Genomic DNA, 21478 nt, shown 5'->3' with positions numbered 1-21478 from the left:
CTAGTTTCCTTCAGGGAATGGTTCTTGGTCCTCACTATTTAAGATTTTTAACAAAGACCTGGAAGGAAACAGGAAATCATCACTGATAAAGTTTACAGTTGACACGAAAATTGGGGGAGTGATAAATAATGAAGAGGACAGGTCACTCATACAGTGTGATCTGGATCCCTTGGTAAACTGGGTGCAAGGAAACAATATGCATTTTAATACCGGTAAATGTATACATTTAGGAACAAAGAATGTAGCCATACTTACAGGATGGGGGACTCTATCCTAGGAAGCAATGACTCTGAAAAAGATATTGACATTCATGGTGGATCATCAGCTGAGTATGAGCTCCCAGTGAAATGTTGGGGCAAAAAGGACTAATGCAGTCCTGGAATGCATAAATAGGGGAATCTTGAGTAGGAACAGAGAGGTTATTTTACCTCTGTATTTGACACTGATGCAACTGCTGCTGGAATACTGTGACTAGTTCTGTTGTCCACATGTCAAGAAGGATGTTGATAAATTAGAGAGGGTTCAGAGAAGAGCCATGAGAATGATTAAAGGATTAGAAAACATGCCTTATAGTGATTAGACTCAAAGAGTTCAATCAATTTAGCTTAACACAGAGAAAGTTAAGGGGTGACTTGATTACAGTCTATATTCTGTAAGTACCTACATGGGGAACAAATATTTGATGATGGGCTCTTCAATCTAGTAGAGAACAGTGTAACGTGATCCAGTGGCTAGAAACTGAAGATAGACACATTCAGACTGGAAATAAAGCATAATTTTTTTTAACAGTGAGGGTAATTAACCCTGTTGGAACAGTTTACCAAGGGTCATGGTGGATTCTGCATCAGAGGCAATATTTAAATCAAGATTGGATTTTTTTAAAAAGATAGCCTCTAGGAATTATTTTGGGGAAGTTCTATGGCTTGTGTTGTACAGGAGGTCAGACCAGATCATCACAATGGTCCCTTCTGGCCTCTCAGGCGTAACAAATATAATATTCAGATGTCCTCGTCTGTATAGTCCATATCAATTCATTTGTGCAAAGTTTCCTGCAGGGAGAGGAGATTGACACTTGATTTTAGGATGGGACCCTTGGCTACAACTTTATTATTATTATTTATTATTTGTATTATGGTAGTGTCTGGAGACCTCAGCTAAGATCAGGGACCCATTGTTCTGGGAACTATACAAATACACGGTAAGAGACAAATCTTGTTCCAAAGAGATTATAACCTAAAATCCCAATCCTGTAAATACTTACACACACGCTTATCTTTACGCCTCAGAGTAGCCCCGTTAAGTCAAAGGTACAGCTCACATATACAAAGTTATTCGCATACTTATGTCTTTGTAGGATGAGGGCAAAAATAGACAAGACAGGATGGGAAAAGGTTGTAGTATTATCCTCATTTTACAGATTGGGAACTGAAGCAGAGAGACACTAAGGTTCCACTCCTGCAAACAATTATGCATGTTTAATATTAATATTAGTTGTGTGAGTAATTCCATTGAACCAATGGGGCCCTGGATTGAAATTCAGGCGATATGGGTTCAATACCTAACTCTGCTGTACATTTTATGCATGACCTTGGACAAGTCATTTAAGTTCTGATCCTGCAAATATTTGATGCATGTGTTTATCTGAACAGTACCCATGTCCTTACAGTTTGACTGATTGGGCTGTTAGTGTAAGGACCATCCTTCCTTTCTAACCTCAACTATGGCCACACTACTCAGAGGCTGAATTTGAATTGATAGTGTGTGCTAGCTCACCTGTTTAATTACTACAGGACACTGAAAATAATACATAATTGGAGATTTTGAAGAATTTACAGCAGGTCAGATTCTGATGTATATCAGTGTAACTCCTGAATAATTCTAGGGACATCAGGGGAGTTATTCGAGATTCACACTGAGTTAATCTGGATCAGAACCTGGCCCACTTTGTGTACCTCGCTAGCTTGTGTACGCTTTATAATACCCTTGCTAAATTCTGTTTGTCGGGGTTGCATTTTTCTTTGCTGGCCAAGTAAAATATCATGACAGCAAGGGCAGGTGAGTTGCTTTTCTGCCTAACTTTCAGGATGGTTTTTCCACAGGGCGTTAAATTATTTTATTCTACCGCAAGTGGTCATTGGGTACCCATCCCCAATGGGGCACTTTTACGAGGCTTAAGTTCAAGGTCCCGAGGCTGACCAGCCCCTGGGGAGAAAGCCAGTGTTGTGCATAAACGAGGAGAGGGCTGGCTCATCCTGCAGCGCAGGAAGGGTTAACAGGTGGGTCAAGGAGAAGCCCGGTCCCGCAGGGCAGCGTCCTGGTGCAGAAGAGGCTCGGTGAGAAAAGAGGGTGTTGCCCTCCTCTGACAGCCTCCGCGAGTCTCCTGCGCTCTTCGGGGCTGCTGGGCTCGCCTTAAAATGAACTGCTCTGCAGGGCGCGGGGGAGCTTAGCGGGAGCGAGATGCCCGCTGGAGCTGGCCGGCTGCAGTCATGTTGCATTGGAATGAGGAAGTGGAGTGGAGAGGGGAGGGACTGAGAGCGGAGCTGCCTCCTGCCGCGGCTCTGCTGCGAGGAGGAGCCGCGGCACATGGAGCTGGAGAGGACTGGGAGAACTGTCTGCAGCCAGCCCCGGCCAGAGCAGGTACCGTACTAGGGGGGCAGCGGCTGAGCTTGGCAGGGCTGGTCTCCTTCGGCGTTGCCTTGCTGCTCGCCCTGTGCTGCCTTTTGCTGGGCTGCGAGGAGCCGGGGCTGGCACCTGTCTGAGCACTTCGCTGTGCTGCAAACTTTTTTTTGTGTGTGTGTGTGGGGGGGGGGAGGGGGTCGGGGGAGGAGAGGACAAACTTTGCTGAGAAGAGGGGGCCAGGGGTGAGTGTGGATGGTGCGAACGGTGGGGAGCTAACTTTTCTGCTTAGGGCAGGAGAGCCCTGCTAATGTTTGTTAGGGGCCAGCGCTGGTGTCCTATCCTGGTGGTCTTGCGTTCTGGGATCATAGGATGGTCACAAGCCGCGGACAAGGGGGAAATTTGTCATTTGCAGGTGCCTAGATAAGGATGGGCCGTTTCTTTCGTGGTGCTTTAGCAATGAATATTTGCTTGTTTGCATTATTATTCTATATTTGCCCTGCTAAAAGCGGATCCGCTTCTTCCCCCCCCCCACCCATGGATCCTAACCTCCTCCTCTTCAGAAACAGGTAGTTTTAGATGAGATCCTGAGGAGTCCCTGGGATTTCTCTGTGTGTATAGTGTAAATTCCAGGGAAATACACAAGAAAACCTCAAACTAATACAAGGAAGGCTCGCGTGTTTTGTTTTATTTGAAAGAAATAGGGAACAGTGTGAGTTGAGTAATTTCAGGAAGTTGTGAAAGAAAACTGGGAGATTACAGAGACTAAACAAGCTGGTTCTCTCTCTCTCTCTCTTATTTTTTAAATTAATGTTACCAATGTTCCTTCTTATCCTGACTACGCATGCTAGTAGGAAATAAATGTATTGAAATGTAGATTGCAAAAAAGAGCCAAGATACTTTTGAATTATTCCCTAAAGTTTTTAGAAATAGGCAAAACCAGTGAGATATTTTAAAACAATTATTCGTTATTTTTAAAAAAAATCAGGAGGGTGAGGAAAGTAAGGGGACAGTAAAAACATAATCCCCTCTCAGGAGCATGCTTCAGTGTCTGTGGATCACCCTCAGCACCTAAGTTCATTCAAAGCTGAAATTCGAATAGTTTGCCCCTGTAAATTACAGAAAGAAGGCAGTGGGGATTGCATAAACCATCAGGGACTTGTGAGATGAGCAGAATATATTTATTTGGAGATCTGGCTATAAGGAAGGAACCATCTTCATTGTTTTGTTCATTGTGGTGTAGGCTCTCTCAGTTGAAGATTTGTTCTTTCTCACCACACAGCACAACTTGTTATTTCCATAAGTGACTGTTTTGCCCTGTAGTCACTTTCAAAAAATTAGTATAAAAACAACTTCACACTTCAGATGTCATTTATAAAGAAGCTTCTAATTTTGTTTTTCTTTTTTTTAATTTAAATTTAAAGAAATGTCTTACTTTGGGACAATGTTCCACAAAGTACAGCAAGACTGTCCTGCATTGTACAAGGCATCCTCTTAGGATTTTGAGAGTTAAGATCCTTGATAGTATTGTGGTTATTTTCTGTTTACAGATAACTCTTAAAACTACTATCCTAATACAGTTTATAATCTCAAGCCCTTAGTATGAAACCGGTGTTTTGTAGAATGTAATAGTTTTTAAAATGGTATGGTCTACTGATCAAGCATAGCAAATAATTTGGGAGGAAAATAATGCACTTTTTTTTTTTTGAAATGTATAAATGAGCGTGCTTGGTATTTACACACATTAATGGAATTGGAATTTTCAGAAGGGCAAGGGTAAAGATGGAGAACAGAAACAAGACTGAGGACTCTCCAATTCTATTTTGTCCATAGTTGGACAAACATGTCAGTAGTTGGATGTCACATAGGTTGTATCCAGATGCATCCACTGTTTTACAATCCTTGGAAAAAACACCAAAAAGAGTAGCCTACAAGAGAGATTTTATTTGTTTCATGTGTTCATGACTACTTCCACCTTTGCAAGTTTTGTAACAATTAGTTCATTTTAAAAGTAAAAGACAAACTAAGGACCAGATTCTGCAAACTCTCACATACACATGCATTAACATCAGTGGACTGCTCATGTGGATTGTAACTCATGCAGGATTACACCCTAATTAAAATTGGATACAATAAACAATCATTAAAATATAAAGATGAAAAGTTAAAATATTACATTTAATCCCCACTTCCCCACCCAAAACCTGTCAAATAAACTAAAAAGTTTGTCTTGCATCAGTTAAAACAAGGAAATTACATGAGTTAGGTTGCCACTCTCAACTTGCCCTCAACTTCCCTCTTTATGCCCTTGTATTTCAGGGATCTAATGTGAGGAGTTCATGAAGCACTTCTGCTGCAGTGTCTAGACAAAATGTGAATTAAGGATGGAGTGGCAGTCTTAAATTGAAATTTCATTGCCTCTGTTGATTTTACAAGCCACTTGAAAATTATTTTAAAAAAGAAGTGGGAATACGTTTTGTTTTTTAATGTAGAAAAATTAAGAAAAAGACAGAAAAAAAATCCATGACTACAGTATTGTATATGAGCTTACTTTAGGCCTGGTATTCCTGCTCATTCGGCTGATATGGAATGCACCAAAATGTGCAACACTTCTTGAAAAGTAATTACTTCTTTCATGTTGGAGCTGCTTTTCGAATATAAATTGTCCATTTACATGATTTGTTTTGTTTTTAAATCATGAGTGTACATCAAAAAGAGAAATATGTTCATTTCAGACCCATGTCTATGTTCATAAAGTTAGAAAGGGAAAAAAAAAACCCATAACACTTGATCCTGCATTGAGCACTTGAACTTTTAGTCTGAACCGAACTTGAATGCCCAAGTGCTAAATCTCTGTCCTCTCAAAGAGCAGCTCATGGACGCAAGAAATTGGATGAAAACCCTGTGCACCCAGAGTCTCTGCTGACATACTCTCCTTTTAGAAACTACAATCCTCATTAGCAGAACTGGGTGGGGGAAGACTTGGCTAGCTTGTGGAGAGCTACACATCACTTTGTATGCGATCCTTCCTTGTTCTAGTGATATCTAGTCCCAGAGATGGGGCCAGGTTTAAAAGTCTTGTAATAAATGTTAACTTTTGGGCATCTTGGAATTGTGTTAACTTTTTATTGGTAACATTTAGTTAAATAATTCTTTTCTACCAAGTGTTGTAAATGAAAATGTGAATATAAATATAAAATAATTAAAGTTAAAATTCATAATCTAAGAACCCACTTTTTGAGTGAAATCCTGACCCTGTGGAAGTCAGTCGGAGTTTGGCATTGTCTTTAATGAAGCCAGGATTTCACCTCTCATGCATTAATATCTGGAGTCAGGACCTACCTTGAATATTTTTCTTCCAGTGGAGCTGCTTTGGAGACACAGGCATAGTGTGAAATTTTGGAGACAGTGCACATTTTCTCCAGAATTAACTGTTGTTACCGGTCAAACACTGATGTTGAAGGGCACAGCACATGAATTACAGGGCTTAAATGCTTGCCTGTTCCACTATATGCTCATAATAATTGTGGAAACTTAAATGTTTTTCCTTGGTGCATTCTTTATTCCATATAATGTTTTGCTGAGTGGCCACATATCCTGAAGAACACTAAGTAAATTGCAGCATTTTGTAGCATGTGCAGAAATTGCAATGGAGCACAAGACCTGTCATACATCTGATACAGCCTAGGTGGCATGTCAAATACCATTGCTAACTTTGGACACAGATTGGTGGAATGCTTCGTTGTGTAAGTGTGCGTATGATAGTCACGCAACGTGCAGCATGATAACAAAATGCAGCAATCCCCATTCCAATATTAATAAAGCAGTTTTTTATTCTGTTGTGAGCTTTAAAGACTAAAACCTGGTTCACCCGTTACTTCCACTGAGTAGCTACACTAATGTCAAGTGGGGGAAGAGAATCAACCTGTGGTATTTTAAAATAGTGGTAGAAGATTGTATCCATATTGCTCATCAAATAAATTGGATAACTCAAAAATGATGCCACAAACCTTTCCACAAAAAGAAAAGGCATACTTGTGGCACCTTAGAGACTAACAAATTTATTTGAGCATAGGCTTTCATGAGCTACATGCAGCCGATGAAGTGAGCTGTAGCTCACGAAAGCTTATACTCAAATAAATTTGCTAGTCTCGAAGGTGCCACAAGTCCTCCTTTTCTTTTTGCAGATACAGACTAACACGGCTGCTACTCTGAAACCAAACCTTTCCAGATATATTTGTATTTGAACTGAGAGATACTTATACCAACTGTTTGCACATTCCAGAGGTAAGGAAAATGCTTTGAACAAGACAAAACACTGAATAAACTATATGTCCTATGTTGGCAGTTTGTGCTAGGAAACTTTAAAAAAAAGAATCCAGTAGGTGTTAAAGTCACTTATCCAACCCAATCCTGTATCTCTTTGGTAGGTAAAACTTCCACTGAAGACTTCAGTGGGATTCTCGTATTTATAAGGACTACAGAACTGGGCTCAAGAGTTAATTTTGTCAGGTTTTCTTAATGTGCACCAATGTACTTGAATGCATTTTGAAGTCACAATTTTTCCTGCTACACAGTGTAGAAGAATTAAACCAAATTTAAAATAAATAGTAACGTGTCGAGCTGATTTTAATATAGGCTTTAGAAGATGTTAGCAGCTGTACATGTGCAGGTGCTGATGTGCTGCTAATATTTTAAGGGGTTCCCACAAAATTTCCATTTTGATAATTTCTGTGACAAAACCCTGTGTTCCAGGGAAGCATGTGATCATACAGAGGGGGGGGTTGTGAATCTAATAATTTTCCATTTTATAATCTTAAACGGGGAGAAGGCAACATCCCTGGACAACTAAACTGTTTAGAAAAATACGGGGTATATGTTGTGTCATTTGAAATGTGGACAATGAATACGCTTAAAAACAAATAATGTCTGCCTGGGTGTTTGATTCTCTGGGAAACATATTGAAAATCCCTGCCACTTAGTGAAGCAGCCCAAAGGCAAAACCACTTGCTCTTCTCAAGTGTTTTTATGAGCCCCAAAAAATCATTTGCCTGTGGCAGGGAAGATTTAGCAATATCCAGAAAGGTTTGTGAACCCTGTCAGAGGCAAGGAAATTACCCCAAATCACCCTTCAGTTTGGTGGTGAATTTTAACAAGAGGATGCGCCAAGCCCCCTCCAGCACGTTATGAATAACTATACCGTCGTATCTCCCTAGTGGCTATGAGTCGGAAGTGATTACGGAGGGCAAGTTGCCTCTACCAAGGTCAGCTTTGACTTGCTCTCCTCAATCCTACATGTGTGCATCATTATGATTTAAAGTCAGTAGGAGTTTTACATGTGGATTGAGCCCTAAATTTGAACAGAACTGAGAATTTTTGCAGAGAGTGGAATGGACTGTGGTACATCTTAAAAAAAAAAAGGGCAAAAAAAAGACAACACCCATAAACCACACCTTTTCCCCCTAAGCCATGCCCTCTTTTGTGCTCTGAGTGTTTCAACATGAAGAGGCTGTGGAATGGGTAGTGATTGACACTACTTTGAGCTGAGTAGACTGTAACCAAGTCAAATTGTACCTGTTGAGTGCAAATCTAGGCCCCAAATCTGCAGACTGATGTATATTCTTAACTTTACTCAGAGAGTCATCACATTGGAAAGTTGTGTGTGTTAGTGCAGGACTGGGGGCTTACCTTGTGAGTGTGCTTCAATACAACAGAATGAATTCATATTGCATTTTTCCATGAGGCATCACAGGGTGATTTAAATAAAATATAATCTAAAATATTAATGATTTTAAAAGCAATGGGAAGCATCTGTTCCTTTAGCTTAATAAGATATATTTTTAATAAAAAATTTAAAACATTTCTATTCCCAGGTTGATGTTTCATTAGCCTTCTCAGTAAAAGAGACACTGACTGACTGATAGATTGTAACCATGAAACTGACTACATACCGTAGACCAGACCCACAGTTAAAACAATGAAGTGACAGCAGTGTAAAACTGGAATAATCAATAGTGGTTTGGGTCCAAAGTATTGCAAAACACAAAGTAACCAAAAGAAAGAAACAGGGGGGGGGGGGGATTTGTTAATTTATTTCAGTTATAGTAATTTTTAGGAGTTATTTTTAACTGTAGGAAACCCCCTCCTCCTCACATATAATATACTGTTCCAAGCTAATAATGCCCCTTTATCATCTTAAGCAATTTGAACACTGTGAAGAGAAATTAGGAAGTAATTCCACAATCATGGGTATAGGTACTAAACCCCCTTGTCATTTTCACAAACTAAATTGACTGCTGATTCTTACGTCAATATATGGCCTGGGGTATTTGGTAATAAAAGTTCCATCAAATATAAAAATGTCCCTTTCTCTCAACTGTTTTGCTAGATTTGCTGTAATAAACATTTCTGTGTTTTTAAAGTAATACATACAAATTCAGTTCTGTATGGGATGTTCCCCCTGACTTGAGAGGCAGTGTGCAAGAACGTCCTAGAGCAGAATTTGGCTCTTGGATAGTGTGCTTTGTTCGAAGGTAGAGTCAGTGCCTTAATTTACACTCCTGACTTTTTTACTCGGTTTGTTTATTTGATGGAGGCATGAGTCTCTTCTGTATGATCTTGATTTTATTTGGCTTAATGAAGAAAGGAGTCGGAGTTCAATGAATTAGTAAAGCATGGCCTCAATTAGGAAAATTGTCTCTTTATTTTTCTCATTGTGCAAAGCAATTTTTTTTTAAATGAATCAGGTTGCAATCTAAACATTTGGAAGATCCTTTTAAATTTTTGCTTTGGCTCAGGTAGGGATATCTGAAAATTGCAAGAATTTGTATACAAAGTGACTAAAAAGGGAAGATATGTATTCCTTCCCTTCGTAATATACTGCAATAGAGATAGAACTGAAATCTTATAGAAAGCAAGTAAGATTATATATGGAATGTAGGTACCTTTTAAAAAACACCATCTGCAGTGCTCTTACAATAAATTCCAAAAGAACTGAGAATTATATAGGATGTTTGTTTCAACTTTTTTCAGACCCTCGCAATTGTTCACTAACATGGAGATTAATTTTACAAGTGCCATATATATATTAATATTTTGAATCTGTGCTTTTAGCAGAGTTCTTTTTTTTAACTCTCATGTCTTGAATTACAGTGCTTTCCTCATTTTATAGACAGAAACTCTCAACTGTATTTTGACTGTACGTTTATAATTGTTTTGTCAATTCCCATAGTTAACCAGAATTTACCCCTGCTAGGAGTAGAAAAATGACTGCATTAAATAAACTCCTCCCTCGATTTTTTGGAAAATGTTGACTGTAAACTGGGTAGAAGAGAAATTGTGATGGTGAGAGGGAACGATTGATCTTTGTTTTAAACTTCTTCTTTTTATAGAGTCTCTTAATAGCAGTGAAGGTATTTTTAACTGTTATTGGAAACATACCGAAATCCATAATGTGATGCTCAATTTTCTGTCTTGAGAAGGGGCCCTTTATTTTTCTTCTGAGTTACTATTTATATTGAGTAGTGTGATGGGGAGGAAATTAAAATAGAATTAAAATGGTTCAAAAGTAGCGTCATTCACAGAGATTGTGAAGTCTACTTTATTAAATTACAGTGATAAAGTTAATTATCATCTGCTTGTAGAGATATTGAACACTTTTAATTAAAACTAGTTTACAGGTTTCTAGCAATTTTCTACAAGTATTTCCACCGCATCCTTCTCAGTTGATTCAGAATATGCTACATTTTACAAAACTTAATAACCTTCCTTCTTTTTCCTTCCTCTTCATCTACCTAATTTGGCAGTAAAGGGTCCCTTAAAACAAAATGACCTCATCGACAGTAGATGCATTTTTTAAAAAAATAGAAGGATAAATACTTTTACAGGGTTTTTCCACTTTGTTAGTTCATCATCTCTCCATGGCCTTTGGTCCAAACCTCAGCTCTAGCAGATTTGAGGGAATTATCTCAGTAACGTTCTGCAGTTTGAAACCGTTTGATGCAGTTAAAGATACAGCTACACTGCAGTTATGCAGATGCTTGCAACGGTTGACTTTTTTCATTAATTGGGACCCGTACATGCCACTCCTCGCTTAGTCATGCTATTAATATACATACACTTTCAAATACTTTGAATGGTATATTCTTTGATGGTACCAGGTTTGCCAGGAAGCTATCTGGGTTGGCTTTATCGAGTTTGACCTCTCTCTGTATTGTTGAAGCTACAACTCATGTGAGATGCATTTTTTATGTTGTATCCTGTCTGATCAAGAGCCACTGAGACTTATATTTCAAAGACCACAAAAAAGGAGACTCACTATAATAACATCAGTAATCATTTAAGGCCAGGTCCTGCAATTCTAACTCAAATGAGTTCTGTTTACTATTTGTGTAAATGAGGGTTGCAAAATCAGCCCTTACTCTGTATGGCTTTGTTGGGGAGGGTTATGGGTTTTTTTAGAATAGACCTATTAGTCCATGGTCATAGCAATGGAAGAGTCCCTGTTCAGCCATCATGTGTGCTGTATGCATTTTGGGTGGGATTTTCAAAAGTGCCTAAGGCAGTTAGGAGCACAAGACTAATTGTAAATAGTACTTGTTCTTCTGACTCCCTTATACACTTTTAAAGCTCTTACCCTTTAATTGTGCACATAATCTGAGAGAGCAGTATCACTGGCTATGTGGTAGTTTAGTTGTGCATCTCTGAGACCTTTCCACTTAGGTATTGGGACTTAAAAATCCCACAAATTGGGTAGGAAACAAGTAGCGAGGAGTGTAATGTAGTTACCTGGGCCCTATTCATACTTCACAAAATCAAATAAGAAGAACTATATAAACAGAGGGCCAGATTCTGATCTCAGGTGTGCTGGTGTAAGTCCAAAGTAACTGCACTGAAGTCAATAGTGTTACTCCAAATTTTCATCAGTGTATTTGAGATTAGGACCGAGCCTACAGTGTGTTGTTATAAGCCTTGATCCTGCAAACATGTATGTACTTAACATAGGCATGTGGGTTGTCCCATTGAAGTCACTACCCAAGTGCTTAAACCAAAGAATGTGGAAATGTAGCAGGATTGGGATAGTACGTTGGAGTTGATTAGGCAATAGGCCTTATCTGGAGTCTCTTCACACTCCAAAGTCCCATTGGTTTCAGTGGAAGTTTTGGTTGCGGAGGATGCAGGCCTGAGCTCTCATGCTTGTACATCATTTTGAATGTATAAAGCACTTTATAAATGCTATGCTTTAATGTGTATGGTTTACTTTTAAATTTTCATTGAAAAATAGGAGATGAAATAATACACCAACACTCCGTTTGCAGAAAACAAGTTTGGTGCATTTTGAAGGGCAACATCCTGAGTTAGAAAAATTAACCTTTATAGAGATTTCTTCCCCCTAACAGCAGCCTAAAGGACCCCATTAACTTTTGGGCCCAAATTCATCATTGATATAACCCTACTGCAATGAATTGCAATTGATGTGAACACTTAATCTGGCCTGTTTTGATCGTTAGGTGGGGAAAAAATAGCTTGGAGTTTAGAATGCGCGTATTGGGTCACATTCTCCTCTCACTAACAGCAGTGCAACTCAGCTGAATTTGAATGGTGTTGCATGGGAGTAACTGAAGGCAAAGCTTGACCCACTCAACTTTTCTTCAGACTATGAAAGGTTAAGTGTTCCATGTGAACACATTCAAAATTGTGCATGTATTACACTTAAACATGATGTGGCTGGCATGCGCATGTGCATTTGCCATGAACAGTGCATAGGCAGAGCTGTAGAGAGGAGTTGACAAGAGGAAAAGAAATCATGTGCATGTCTGCATACACAGGATTTGACCAGATGGTACCCTGTACAGATTCTGTGTATTTGTGTGCATATAAATTGTTTTCTTATTTAAAGCATCATTTTGTGTAAAACAGGACCAATATAGTCCTTCCATTTTAGTGTGTGTTTCTCGAGGATTAATAATGTCACAACCCAAAGATTTACAACATTTTGTTTTCAAAAGCATTATAATTAATTTTTGCAATCAAGTCTCTAGATTATTAAGAGGAAAATGTATTGGTTTGAATTCAATTTCTAAGGAGATTTGAAGAAACTATATAATATTTTAAAGGGAGCTTTGTAAATATTTTCTGTAATGGCGCAAACACTTAAATCCATATTTAGGCACCTAAATAAAAGAGGCCAGAATTTCCAGAGGTGCTGAGCACCTGCACCTCCCATTGAAGTTAATGGCTCCTTATTTGGGTGCCTAAATGTGGACTTACGTTTAAAAACGTTGGCTTACATTCACTGTTGGCATAAGCAGGGGCAACTGTGTAGAAGGCAGTGAAATTGCACACACTTGTGCCTATAGTGAATTTGAGTTTAAAATTATTATGAAAATTTGCAAGGGGTTGGTTGTTAATGTTTTTCCTTTTACTAAATAATAGTGCTTTCCCCCAATGTCTCATGCCGTATACACTTCTGCAGAAATCCTTTTGTGTCCACCTGTGATAACATTCAAAATCCAGTCTTAAATTGTAACTTTGGTGGGGGGAATCCTAGTGTCCTTACTTAGGACTATATCCTGCTCCCCTTGAAGTCTATAGCAAAGCTCCCATTGATTTCAATGGAAGCAAGATCAGGTCATCAGTTCTTACTCACACATATACCCATGTCAAAGTCACTTGAACAGGTAGTGCTCTCATTACACAAAAATTTGGCCCAATGGGAGATTATGCCTAGGTAAGGATTTAAAAACCTTTGTACCAGTGCAGGGTTACAAAAAACGTATTGTCCCAGCACTTAGATATGGGTCCAGTCATGTGTCCCTGGTAAACCTAAAACTTTCGTTGGAATTGGTTGGGATTTCACTGGTACCTACAATCTGAAGACACTAGCATTACACTAGTATTTTCCCCCCATCAAATTAGGCATCACCTGCTTTAATATAATGAATTTACATTTATTGAATGATCAATGCTGTGGGTGCTGAACACACATAAGACTAGTTATGAGGTCCAAAAGACCATTTCAAAAAAGACATTCCTTCTTCTTTCCCAACCAAACTAATATATTGCCCATCCACTCATTCCAAAACCCTAATCAATCTCTTGTCCCCCCAAAAAAGCCTGGGGAAAGAAGTGAGCCTGAGAGAATGTACTGAAGGTGAGCAAATCTAGGCTTTCACAGACCCAGGAGAGGCATGTGGCAGAGTGGAGGATCTCTCCTCAAGAACACTCAGACACCAGTCCTCTCCTATCTAAACCAGGGGACCTCCCCCCATTTAGAAAGGGGAAGCCTTTGCAAATTTAACTCCATGTCTGACTTCAGCTAAAAGGCAAAAAGGAGCATGCGTTGGGAGAGTAGGAATGATTCAGTACTTGGTATACTGCAGAAACGTTGGGGTTGTATGGTTTGTCATGGTAAAGGAGGGTAATTATGGGAATAATAAAATAGAAACGTTCATATTCAAATATCCTTTTCTGCTGAAGAGACCATCCTTAATGGATTTATTGAGGAAGAAGAAACCCCCCATATTTTGCTTTGTCTTCTCTGAAGCCCTGGAAATAGACCTTGAAGCATTTTCTAATTATTCTAGAGACACTGGTTAATTAATGTATAGGATTCCCTACCATTGTAAATATTTTCTTGAGTTTTTGTTTGGCTGGAGTTCACCATGACACAATGAAACTGTATGTTAATCAAACAGCTGGATGATCATCTAAGGCACCAAGAGATGCTTAGGAATGTCTCTTCCTTCATTTGTGTTCAGTGACCCTTGCAGGAGAACTAAGGGAGTGTGTATATGGAGACTGGGCTTTTGTACAGTCCCACCTACCAGTACATACCACATTTCCAGTAACTGAACAGGTTACAATTAGAAGATGATGCTGGATTTCCCCTCCCTCAAGATAAGTAGTCAGTGGGAAATACAGCCTATCTTTATTAAAAAAATGGACAAATTGAAATCTCTTCTGTCCCATAGAAGTTGATGTAAATTGTTGGGTGGGAGGAAGCTTTTTGTGTTTTGCAAAGCTACAATCTATTTTAGGCAGTGATTTTTTACAAATTGTTTTGGGTGGGACTAAAATTTGGGACTGAAATAAAGCAAAACAAAACGTTCTGGTATGTTGAGTAGCATTAGGGCAGTTATGCAGTGGGTGGAATGCCTGGTGGCATTTGAAGGCATGGTAGCAAAATGCGGAGGGTAAAAGTCTGCTCTTAAATCCACACAGCAGATGTGCCCGCTGATACTGGGATCTTCCTTGTGCACAAAGCTTCCATTGACATGAAAGGGAGACTTGCATGTGTCTGAAGAGCAGACTGTTAGATCTGAGGTGCACTGTGTGGGTTCTGAGACTTGCCTGGGAAGTCCATAACATTAATTGGAGAATTAAATAGGACTACTGCTGTTACAAGCCTTTCCTCTGCCATTTATTTGGTATCACGTTACTATCCCCAACAGTACTGATTGTTTCTTTCTTTCTTTCTTTTCTTTCATTCAGAAAAAGAGATGTTTGAGGATTTGAGAAGAATGGATGTTGTACACTTGCCCCAAACATCAGACTAGTGTTATAACTCTTTGTACAGTAACGCAACCACTGTCTTCCTCTGTTTCTAACTCTTTCATAGAAATAGGTTTCCATTGCCACCTTTCTGATTCCAGAAAACTAGATTGGTGGTGGTGCCTTGAATGCAATGACGTCAAAGGAGCCAGATTCTCAGCTGGTGTAAACTGTCATAGTTCCATTGAAGTCAAAGAAGCTATGACAGTTTACATTAGATGAGGACATGGCCCAAAGCCTTGTAGTAGACAGAGTTTACAGGTTAAAGAACGTTTTTCTCCTAAGGTTACCTGAGTTGCCAGCACCATGCTGAAAGTTTAGTATCAGGTTGTGCTGGGAATACCTGCTCTAGTAAGCCATTTATTATCCAAGGCACTACCAGATGTCCACCATAGGCACTTGAGACTTCAGACTTGTAGGCTTGTGCTCCAAGTGAAAATTTTAATTTTATTTCTACCCACTAACCCTCAGCGTGCTTCTCCCCAGAGTTTGTGGTCACTCGCAACTTACTCTCAGAACATTATGTGTTGCAACAGAAGGGCAGTAGCTTCCCAGTATTTGTTACCAATCTGTGGAGCCAGCCATCTGTCAGCAAAACAGGAAGGCCTGGGTTCCCTTTGTCTCCTGGGCTTGTTTTGCTATTTTAGGGAGCTTTACTTCTCCCTGTGTAGAAGAAAACTGATGTGGTCTGAAGCCAGGGCTCCTGAAAGACTGAGGGCCAAAGACTGAAGCTGCTGTTTTGCCCATCTGCCACTGCTTGAGGTGTATTCATTATTAATGGAGGTAGTGGCGGTTGCTGCTCAGATATGCAGCCCTGCCTGGGTAAATGAGACATTCTTCAGCAAATTGCTTCGTTTTTTGATTGCTGATTGTACGCGTGTCACCAAGCTGACTCAAGGTTCATCGATGCATGCTCAGTAAATTAGAAAGAACATAACTATGGATCAACCAAGAGAATGAATTCTGTGCCTACAATGACCCAGGGCCATTTAATTTTCTGCTTAATTTTGTTGCAGTCAGTTTGCATTTTGGGTTATTATGCAGTAGGAAATTAACAATAAATAACAAATTTGGTCCTCCTGTGCTTGTAATGATATTTTTATAAATCTTTGTAATGCTGTTTTAAAAAGGATCAAGGTCTGTGCCAGTCTGATACCCAGGTATGCAGGGAGGAAAATAAAGAGAAAAATACATTATTCTTGCGAGATAATCTCATAGTTAAATAGCAAAGGATTTTTCTTTCCCCCCACCCCATGCTTTTTGTCTTGTTTTTTGTATTTCACATTAACTTAATGCTCTTCCTCTCTTTCTTAGATTACTTGAGGAAAATGGAAACAGATGAGGCTCAAGATATGTCCCAAGTTTCAGGTGAGATCCTTAAAGAATACATCTATGATGAAAATCCTGAATTCCTGTTAATCTCTGTACCAGAGTGCAGTGTTGTTGTTATTGTCATTATAATTGCTTTGGATCTTTTGTAATGCCAGAGTGGAAAGCAGGGCATAATTAATGGTATCACTTAATATCAAACCTAGTAGTGCATAGGCTTTTTTAAAAGGAACTTTATAATTAAAGAAGCCAAGGAAAATATAAGTAGTTTTGCATTAAACCTACATTAGTATTTCCTTGAAGCATGGTCAGACGCACGTTGTGGGGTATTTTCGGGGGACTGGGGGACAGATAAAAGATTGACTGGTACATGCCAGTTTCAGGACAAATAAACTTCAGTCATGAGGGGAAAATATTAATTAAAAAAATTGCTCACCAAGTAGGTTTTTGAAATCTCTCTCACCCCCTGCCCAAATCTTTTATAACTCTATTTGGCTTAAGAAATAAAGACTGGATAAATAAATATCTGGGTAGATAGTAAAAGCCATAGCACCAATAGCATTAGACTTTAAGGGTCAGAACTCTTTTATTCCAAGGTGTCAATGCTTTGAAAGAATGTTTAAGTGTTGCTTGGAAGAGTTAGGCCTCTAAAATTTGCCCTGTGAATATCATGATTAGGATTCTACAGCCCCTTGGCTTCTTGCATTTCTCCCATTGGGAGTTTTATTATTGACTTCATTGGGGATAGGACTGGTCCCTTGGCAAGTCTGGAAATATAATTATCAAGATAATATTATTCTTAATACTTTTGTGCTTCATCGCTAGTCTCAAGGAGCCATATAGTTTGCCCTCTCCATAGGTTCTGTAATTAATATTTGACAACAGCAATGGCAAATGACTTTCAGTTTTCACTCTTAGTATGCTGTCTAAAACAGGCCACCTTTGTTCATTGAGGCCTCCATCCTGCAGACACTTAAGCAGGTGGTTCACTTTAACGGACAACTGTCACAGTTAAAATTAAACATGTGCATAAGTCTTTGGAGGATCAGTACCTAAAGACCAGCTGTATGTGATCATAAAATGGCTTGGACCATAGAACTGGTCAGGGCATTTTTTCATTCAAGAAATTAGATGAAAACTGTAAATATAATTTTCATCTATTTTTGAAGGAAAAATGAAAAAGTAAATTTTATATATATATATATATATATATATATATATATATATATATAAAATATGCAGAACTAAATTTTGTGTGTGTATATATACAAAAAGATTTCTAGAAAACTAAATTTATACATATATAAATTTAGGTTTTTAGAAATCTTTTTGAGTTTTCATCAGGAAAAAAAAAACTTTTTTTTTTTTTAAATTTTTTTAGATGAAAACTTGATAAGTTTAAAATAAAATGGATGTGTCCCATGGAACTTTCTGTTTTGACCAAAACAAAAAACCCAAACCCATTTTCCATCATACTTTTCAACAGAAAATTTTCAGCTATTCTGTATGGGTTTGTTGATTTCCCCCAAATCATCATCATCATCATTTTTTACATTATAACTAAATATATTGAGCTTCAAAGTTTTATTGCATATTGAAATAATTAAAAACTTGCTATCTGTGTATAGTTTGACACATACACTGCTCAACAGGAAAATCAGTGGAACACAGATCCTGTATTCCTTATACAGACAAAATTATTAGGATCTGTTTAAACTAGAGCTTTTAGTTGTGTTCAAATTCAGTGATTGTGTGTGGGGCAGAATCCCATACATGGGCGCCTCATCGGGATTGGGCTCTGCTGGGTTCCAGGGGGTTGGAGACAGTTGCATCTTTCTCTGCCTCTATGGCAGCACATGTCCCAGTGGATATCCACACCCAATGTTATGGTGCTTAAAATAGCATTAACTTGAACTCCACATCTGCTCCCTCTTGCAATGGTTGGTCAGAGGCAGCATCACCCCCATACAAGGTATGCTGCTGTGAGGAGGAGCAGTATGGTAGGCTAGGTCTCCAGGGGACGGGAGGCTGCTTTGACTCCTGGGTTAGGAGGCGACACTGTCTGCCTCTTTCCTTGCGGGGGAAGATTTGAAGGGAACTCAGTAGTATTTCTAAGTGCTTCCAGCTCTCCAAATGCTGAAGGATTGGTACCACTTCTAGTATTTCTGCAGCATCCCTAGGTGACAATAAGTCAGATTCTTTGGAGGTGATTTTCCTTTCTTAAAAAAAGTGGACTCTGAGGTGAATTTTAGCTCCCTGATATAATCTGCCCACAGCAAATGCCCTGCGTAAACCTCCCCACTCTGCTGTGCCAGTGACCCATTGATCTTTTTACTCTTGGGCTCCCTCGGAGCAGAGACTGTTCTGCTGAACAGTTAGTTGTGTTTGTGATGTGATCAAATGGCCACAGAATAGCTTACGCTTGCTTTCATTTGTGATCTGAGCTGTGTGTGCACGCGTTATTCCAAAAACAACAGACTAGTGGATTAATTCCTACAGGTTCTTGACTGAGCCCTCATTAATACAGTAAAGTATTCTGATGTTGATGGTGACATCATCCATAGGTCAACTGCTGATTCAATAAATCATTTCAATACCTTATTTTTCCATCTGATATTATTGTGTATGTGATGCTGTGTACAGTAGCATGGCCTGGTTTTCCTGCCATGACGAGCAACTTGGGAGCAGGGGGGCAGAATGCTCTTTGGAGCTCACAGGACCAGTTGCATGCTGCTTAAACCCCTTTAAGGGGTGTTTCTTATTTCCTTCCCATAAGGCTGGCTAGCTCTGCTGGCCAGTAGGCATGGGATGAAGGGAATCATGCTCTATTGGTATGCTTCCAGGGACGTAATTGCAGGGCAAGTCTTCTGTAATATGTTGGGGACAAGCTTGGCCCTCGGCCTGAGGGGTCATAACTGCAGCTGTAAATTACCTTGATACTCTTCTCCTGCACTGTGCTTAGTGCTCCTCAGCCCCACTGTAAAATCTGAGCCAATGGGCAAGATGTACCACTGCCTTTCGCCTGGTATAGTTATTTATACTGAGTGAAGTAGGTGTAAGAGCCCTGTCAAATCAGAATGGTAGCATTTGGAAGCCATTTACTTGCATAGCTGTAACTGACACAAGGTGTATCAGTGGAGAATCAGGTCAACACCGCATAAAATGGGCATAAGTGAGATCAGAGTCAGGCCCTTTGTGTTTGCAACACAAATGTTCCCGCTTCTTGGAATTCGGTCACTGCTAGCTCCTAAAGGAACCAAAATGCTCTTTGATAAGCTCAGAGTTCACCCTTTTTTTCTCTCCTGAAAGTGACATTTCGTGAGGCAAGCAGTTGCAGTTCTGAAATGAAGAGAGAGCTGACATACATTTAACCAAACAGTATCCGGTGCCCATACAAAAGAATCAGAAAACACAGATAATATCTCACTTAACTAGCAGTGTTTATCCTGCTGTTTTTTTTAGTTCTAGATTGGGTCTAACAGTTGAGGGAGAATGAAAAACCAGTGTGAATGTTTTCACCACTATCACACAAAGATCTCCCCAAGGAATCACCATTTGTAGTTCTCCACTTTTGCCAGTTGATGAGAAAACAGGGAAGAAGGTTTTACTTTTGACATGGCAGGCTAGAGCCTCAGCTCGTGTAAATCAGCTTAGCTGCATTTAGCTCCAGTCACTGGGTCTGATTCTTTTCTTAAACCAGTGTAAATTGGGAGTAATTTAATCAATCTCAGGGACTTTACACCAGTTAAAAAGTGACATAAGTGAAAGGAGAATTAGGTTTCTAGTCTTCAGTCAAGACAATCTTATTTCTTTCTTCTTGCATTACTGTGTAAAAAGAAACAGAGTACTTGTGACCATAGAGTTACTACTCAAAATAACCCTAAAGCTTCAGAAGCCTTTAGCTAATATTAGTTTCTAGAAAAGTAAAGATCCAGTATTTCTAAAAGAAGACATTCACTGTTTTACTTTTAATAATACTGAGTGCTTCTAAAGCACCTTTCTGGCCTGAACCTCTGAGGCGTCAAAAAATTGTGTGGAGGTGCTGAGCCAGCTCTGTGCCCATTGGCTTCGCTGGGAGTAAAAAATGCTCAGAACATTCTTGGATTGGTTCCGTAAGCTTCCCAAAACTCCTGTTTGGTAGTCAGTGCTATCATTCCCATGATACAGATGGAGAAACTGAAGTACAAAGAGTTTGAGGACCTTCAGTCTGCAAAATAAACAACTTGCAGGGTTGGGCCCTAATGCTACAATTCTAAATATGGATTTGGGTGCCTGATTTTAGGCATCCAAGTTTAAAATTTTTGGCTTAAGTGACTTACCCAAGGTCACCAAATGACTCAGTGGCAAAGCCAGGAATAGACTTCAGATTTCCCAAAAGTCCTGTGCTTTCCCTCTAAAGCTTTTTATAAACAAGGGCATGTTTTAAGGCTGTTTTTTTCAAAAACAGAATTTACACCTAGATGCTAGACTGCCCTGTGTGTGTGTGTGTTTCACACACTTTTGAGCAAAACTATGTATAAGAATGAAGTAAATGGGTGGGACTTCGATGATTTTGTGACATTTTAACAAATGGTCCCAGTGCTCACTACGAGCTTTACAACTGCATCCCTTACATCTGTTGTTATTCTGGACATGCCTGTAAGAAATTAAATGAACTGTTTCTTCCCCCCCCCCCCCCTTTTCCATTTTTAAATTCATCTGCAAGACATTTTAGTGAGATTGCAAATCTGTAAGATTGCCATGCAGTAGTGAATTTATCAGGGTGTAACAATTTAGATGTAGTTAAGGCATAAAATAAGAAGATCATGATCTGGAATCCAAGAGAAAAATCATACATAGCCATTTAAAAACTATTATTTTTACCCAGTCTTTTTGTATACAAGGATTGTGCTGTCGTGTGCAGTGGGAAGAAATCCCAAGCTTCTGTGACAAGAGTTATTAAAGCAAAGTTTGCAAAGTAGAGTTTCCTCAAACAAAGTCA

The 21478-nt window shown here is 39.2% G+C and overlaps 1 protein-coding gene across 3 annotated transcripts in view; it reads left to right on the top strand.

Moving 5' to 3' along the window:
* The first annotated feature begins 2528 nt into the window (after positions 1–2528).
* Positions 2529–21478, top strand: part of IKZF1 (IKAROS family zinc finger 1) — a 90756-nt gene continuing 71806 nt past the window's right edge. For all 3 annotated transcript variants that reach the window (XM_084622026.1, XM_084622027.1, XM_084622028.1), the window contains exons 1-2: positions 2529–2637; positions 16483–16536. In XM_084622026.1, coding sequence (XP_084478152.1) covers positions 16497–16536 — 40 coding nt within the window. In that variant the 5' untranslated portion in view covers positions 2529–2637; positions 16483–16496. The remainder of the gene's footprint in view (positions 2638–16482; positions 16537–21478) is intronic.

The sequence above is a fragment of the Lepidochelys olivacea genome (assembly GCF_965140295.1).
Source record: "Lepidochelys olivacea isolate rLepOli2 genome assembly, chromosome: 2".
Taxonomy (NCBI): Eukaryota; Metazoa; Chordata; order Testudines; family Cheloniidae; genus Lepidochelys; species Lepidochelys olivacea.
The sequence above is the reverse complement of the archived record's forward strand: the minus strand, read 5'-3'. Positions and strand labels throughout refer to the sequence as shown.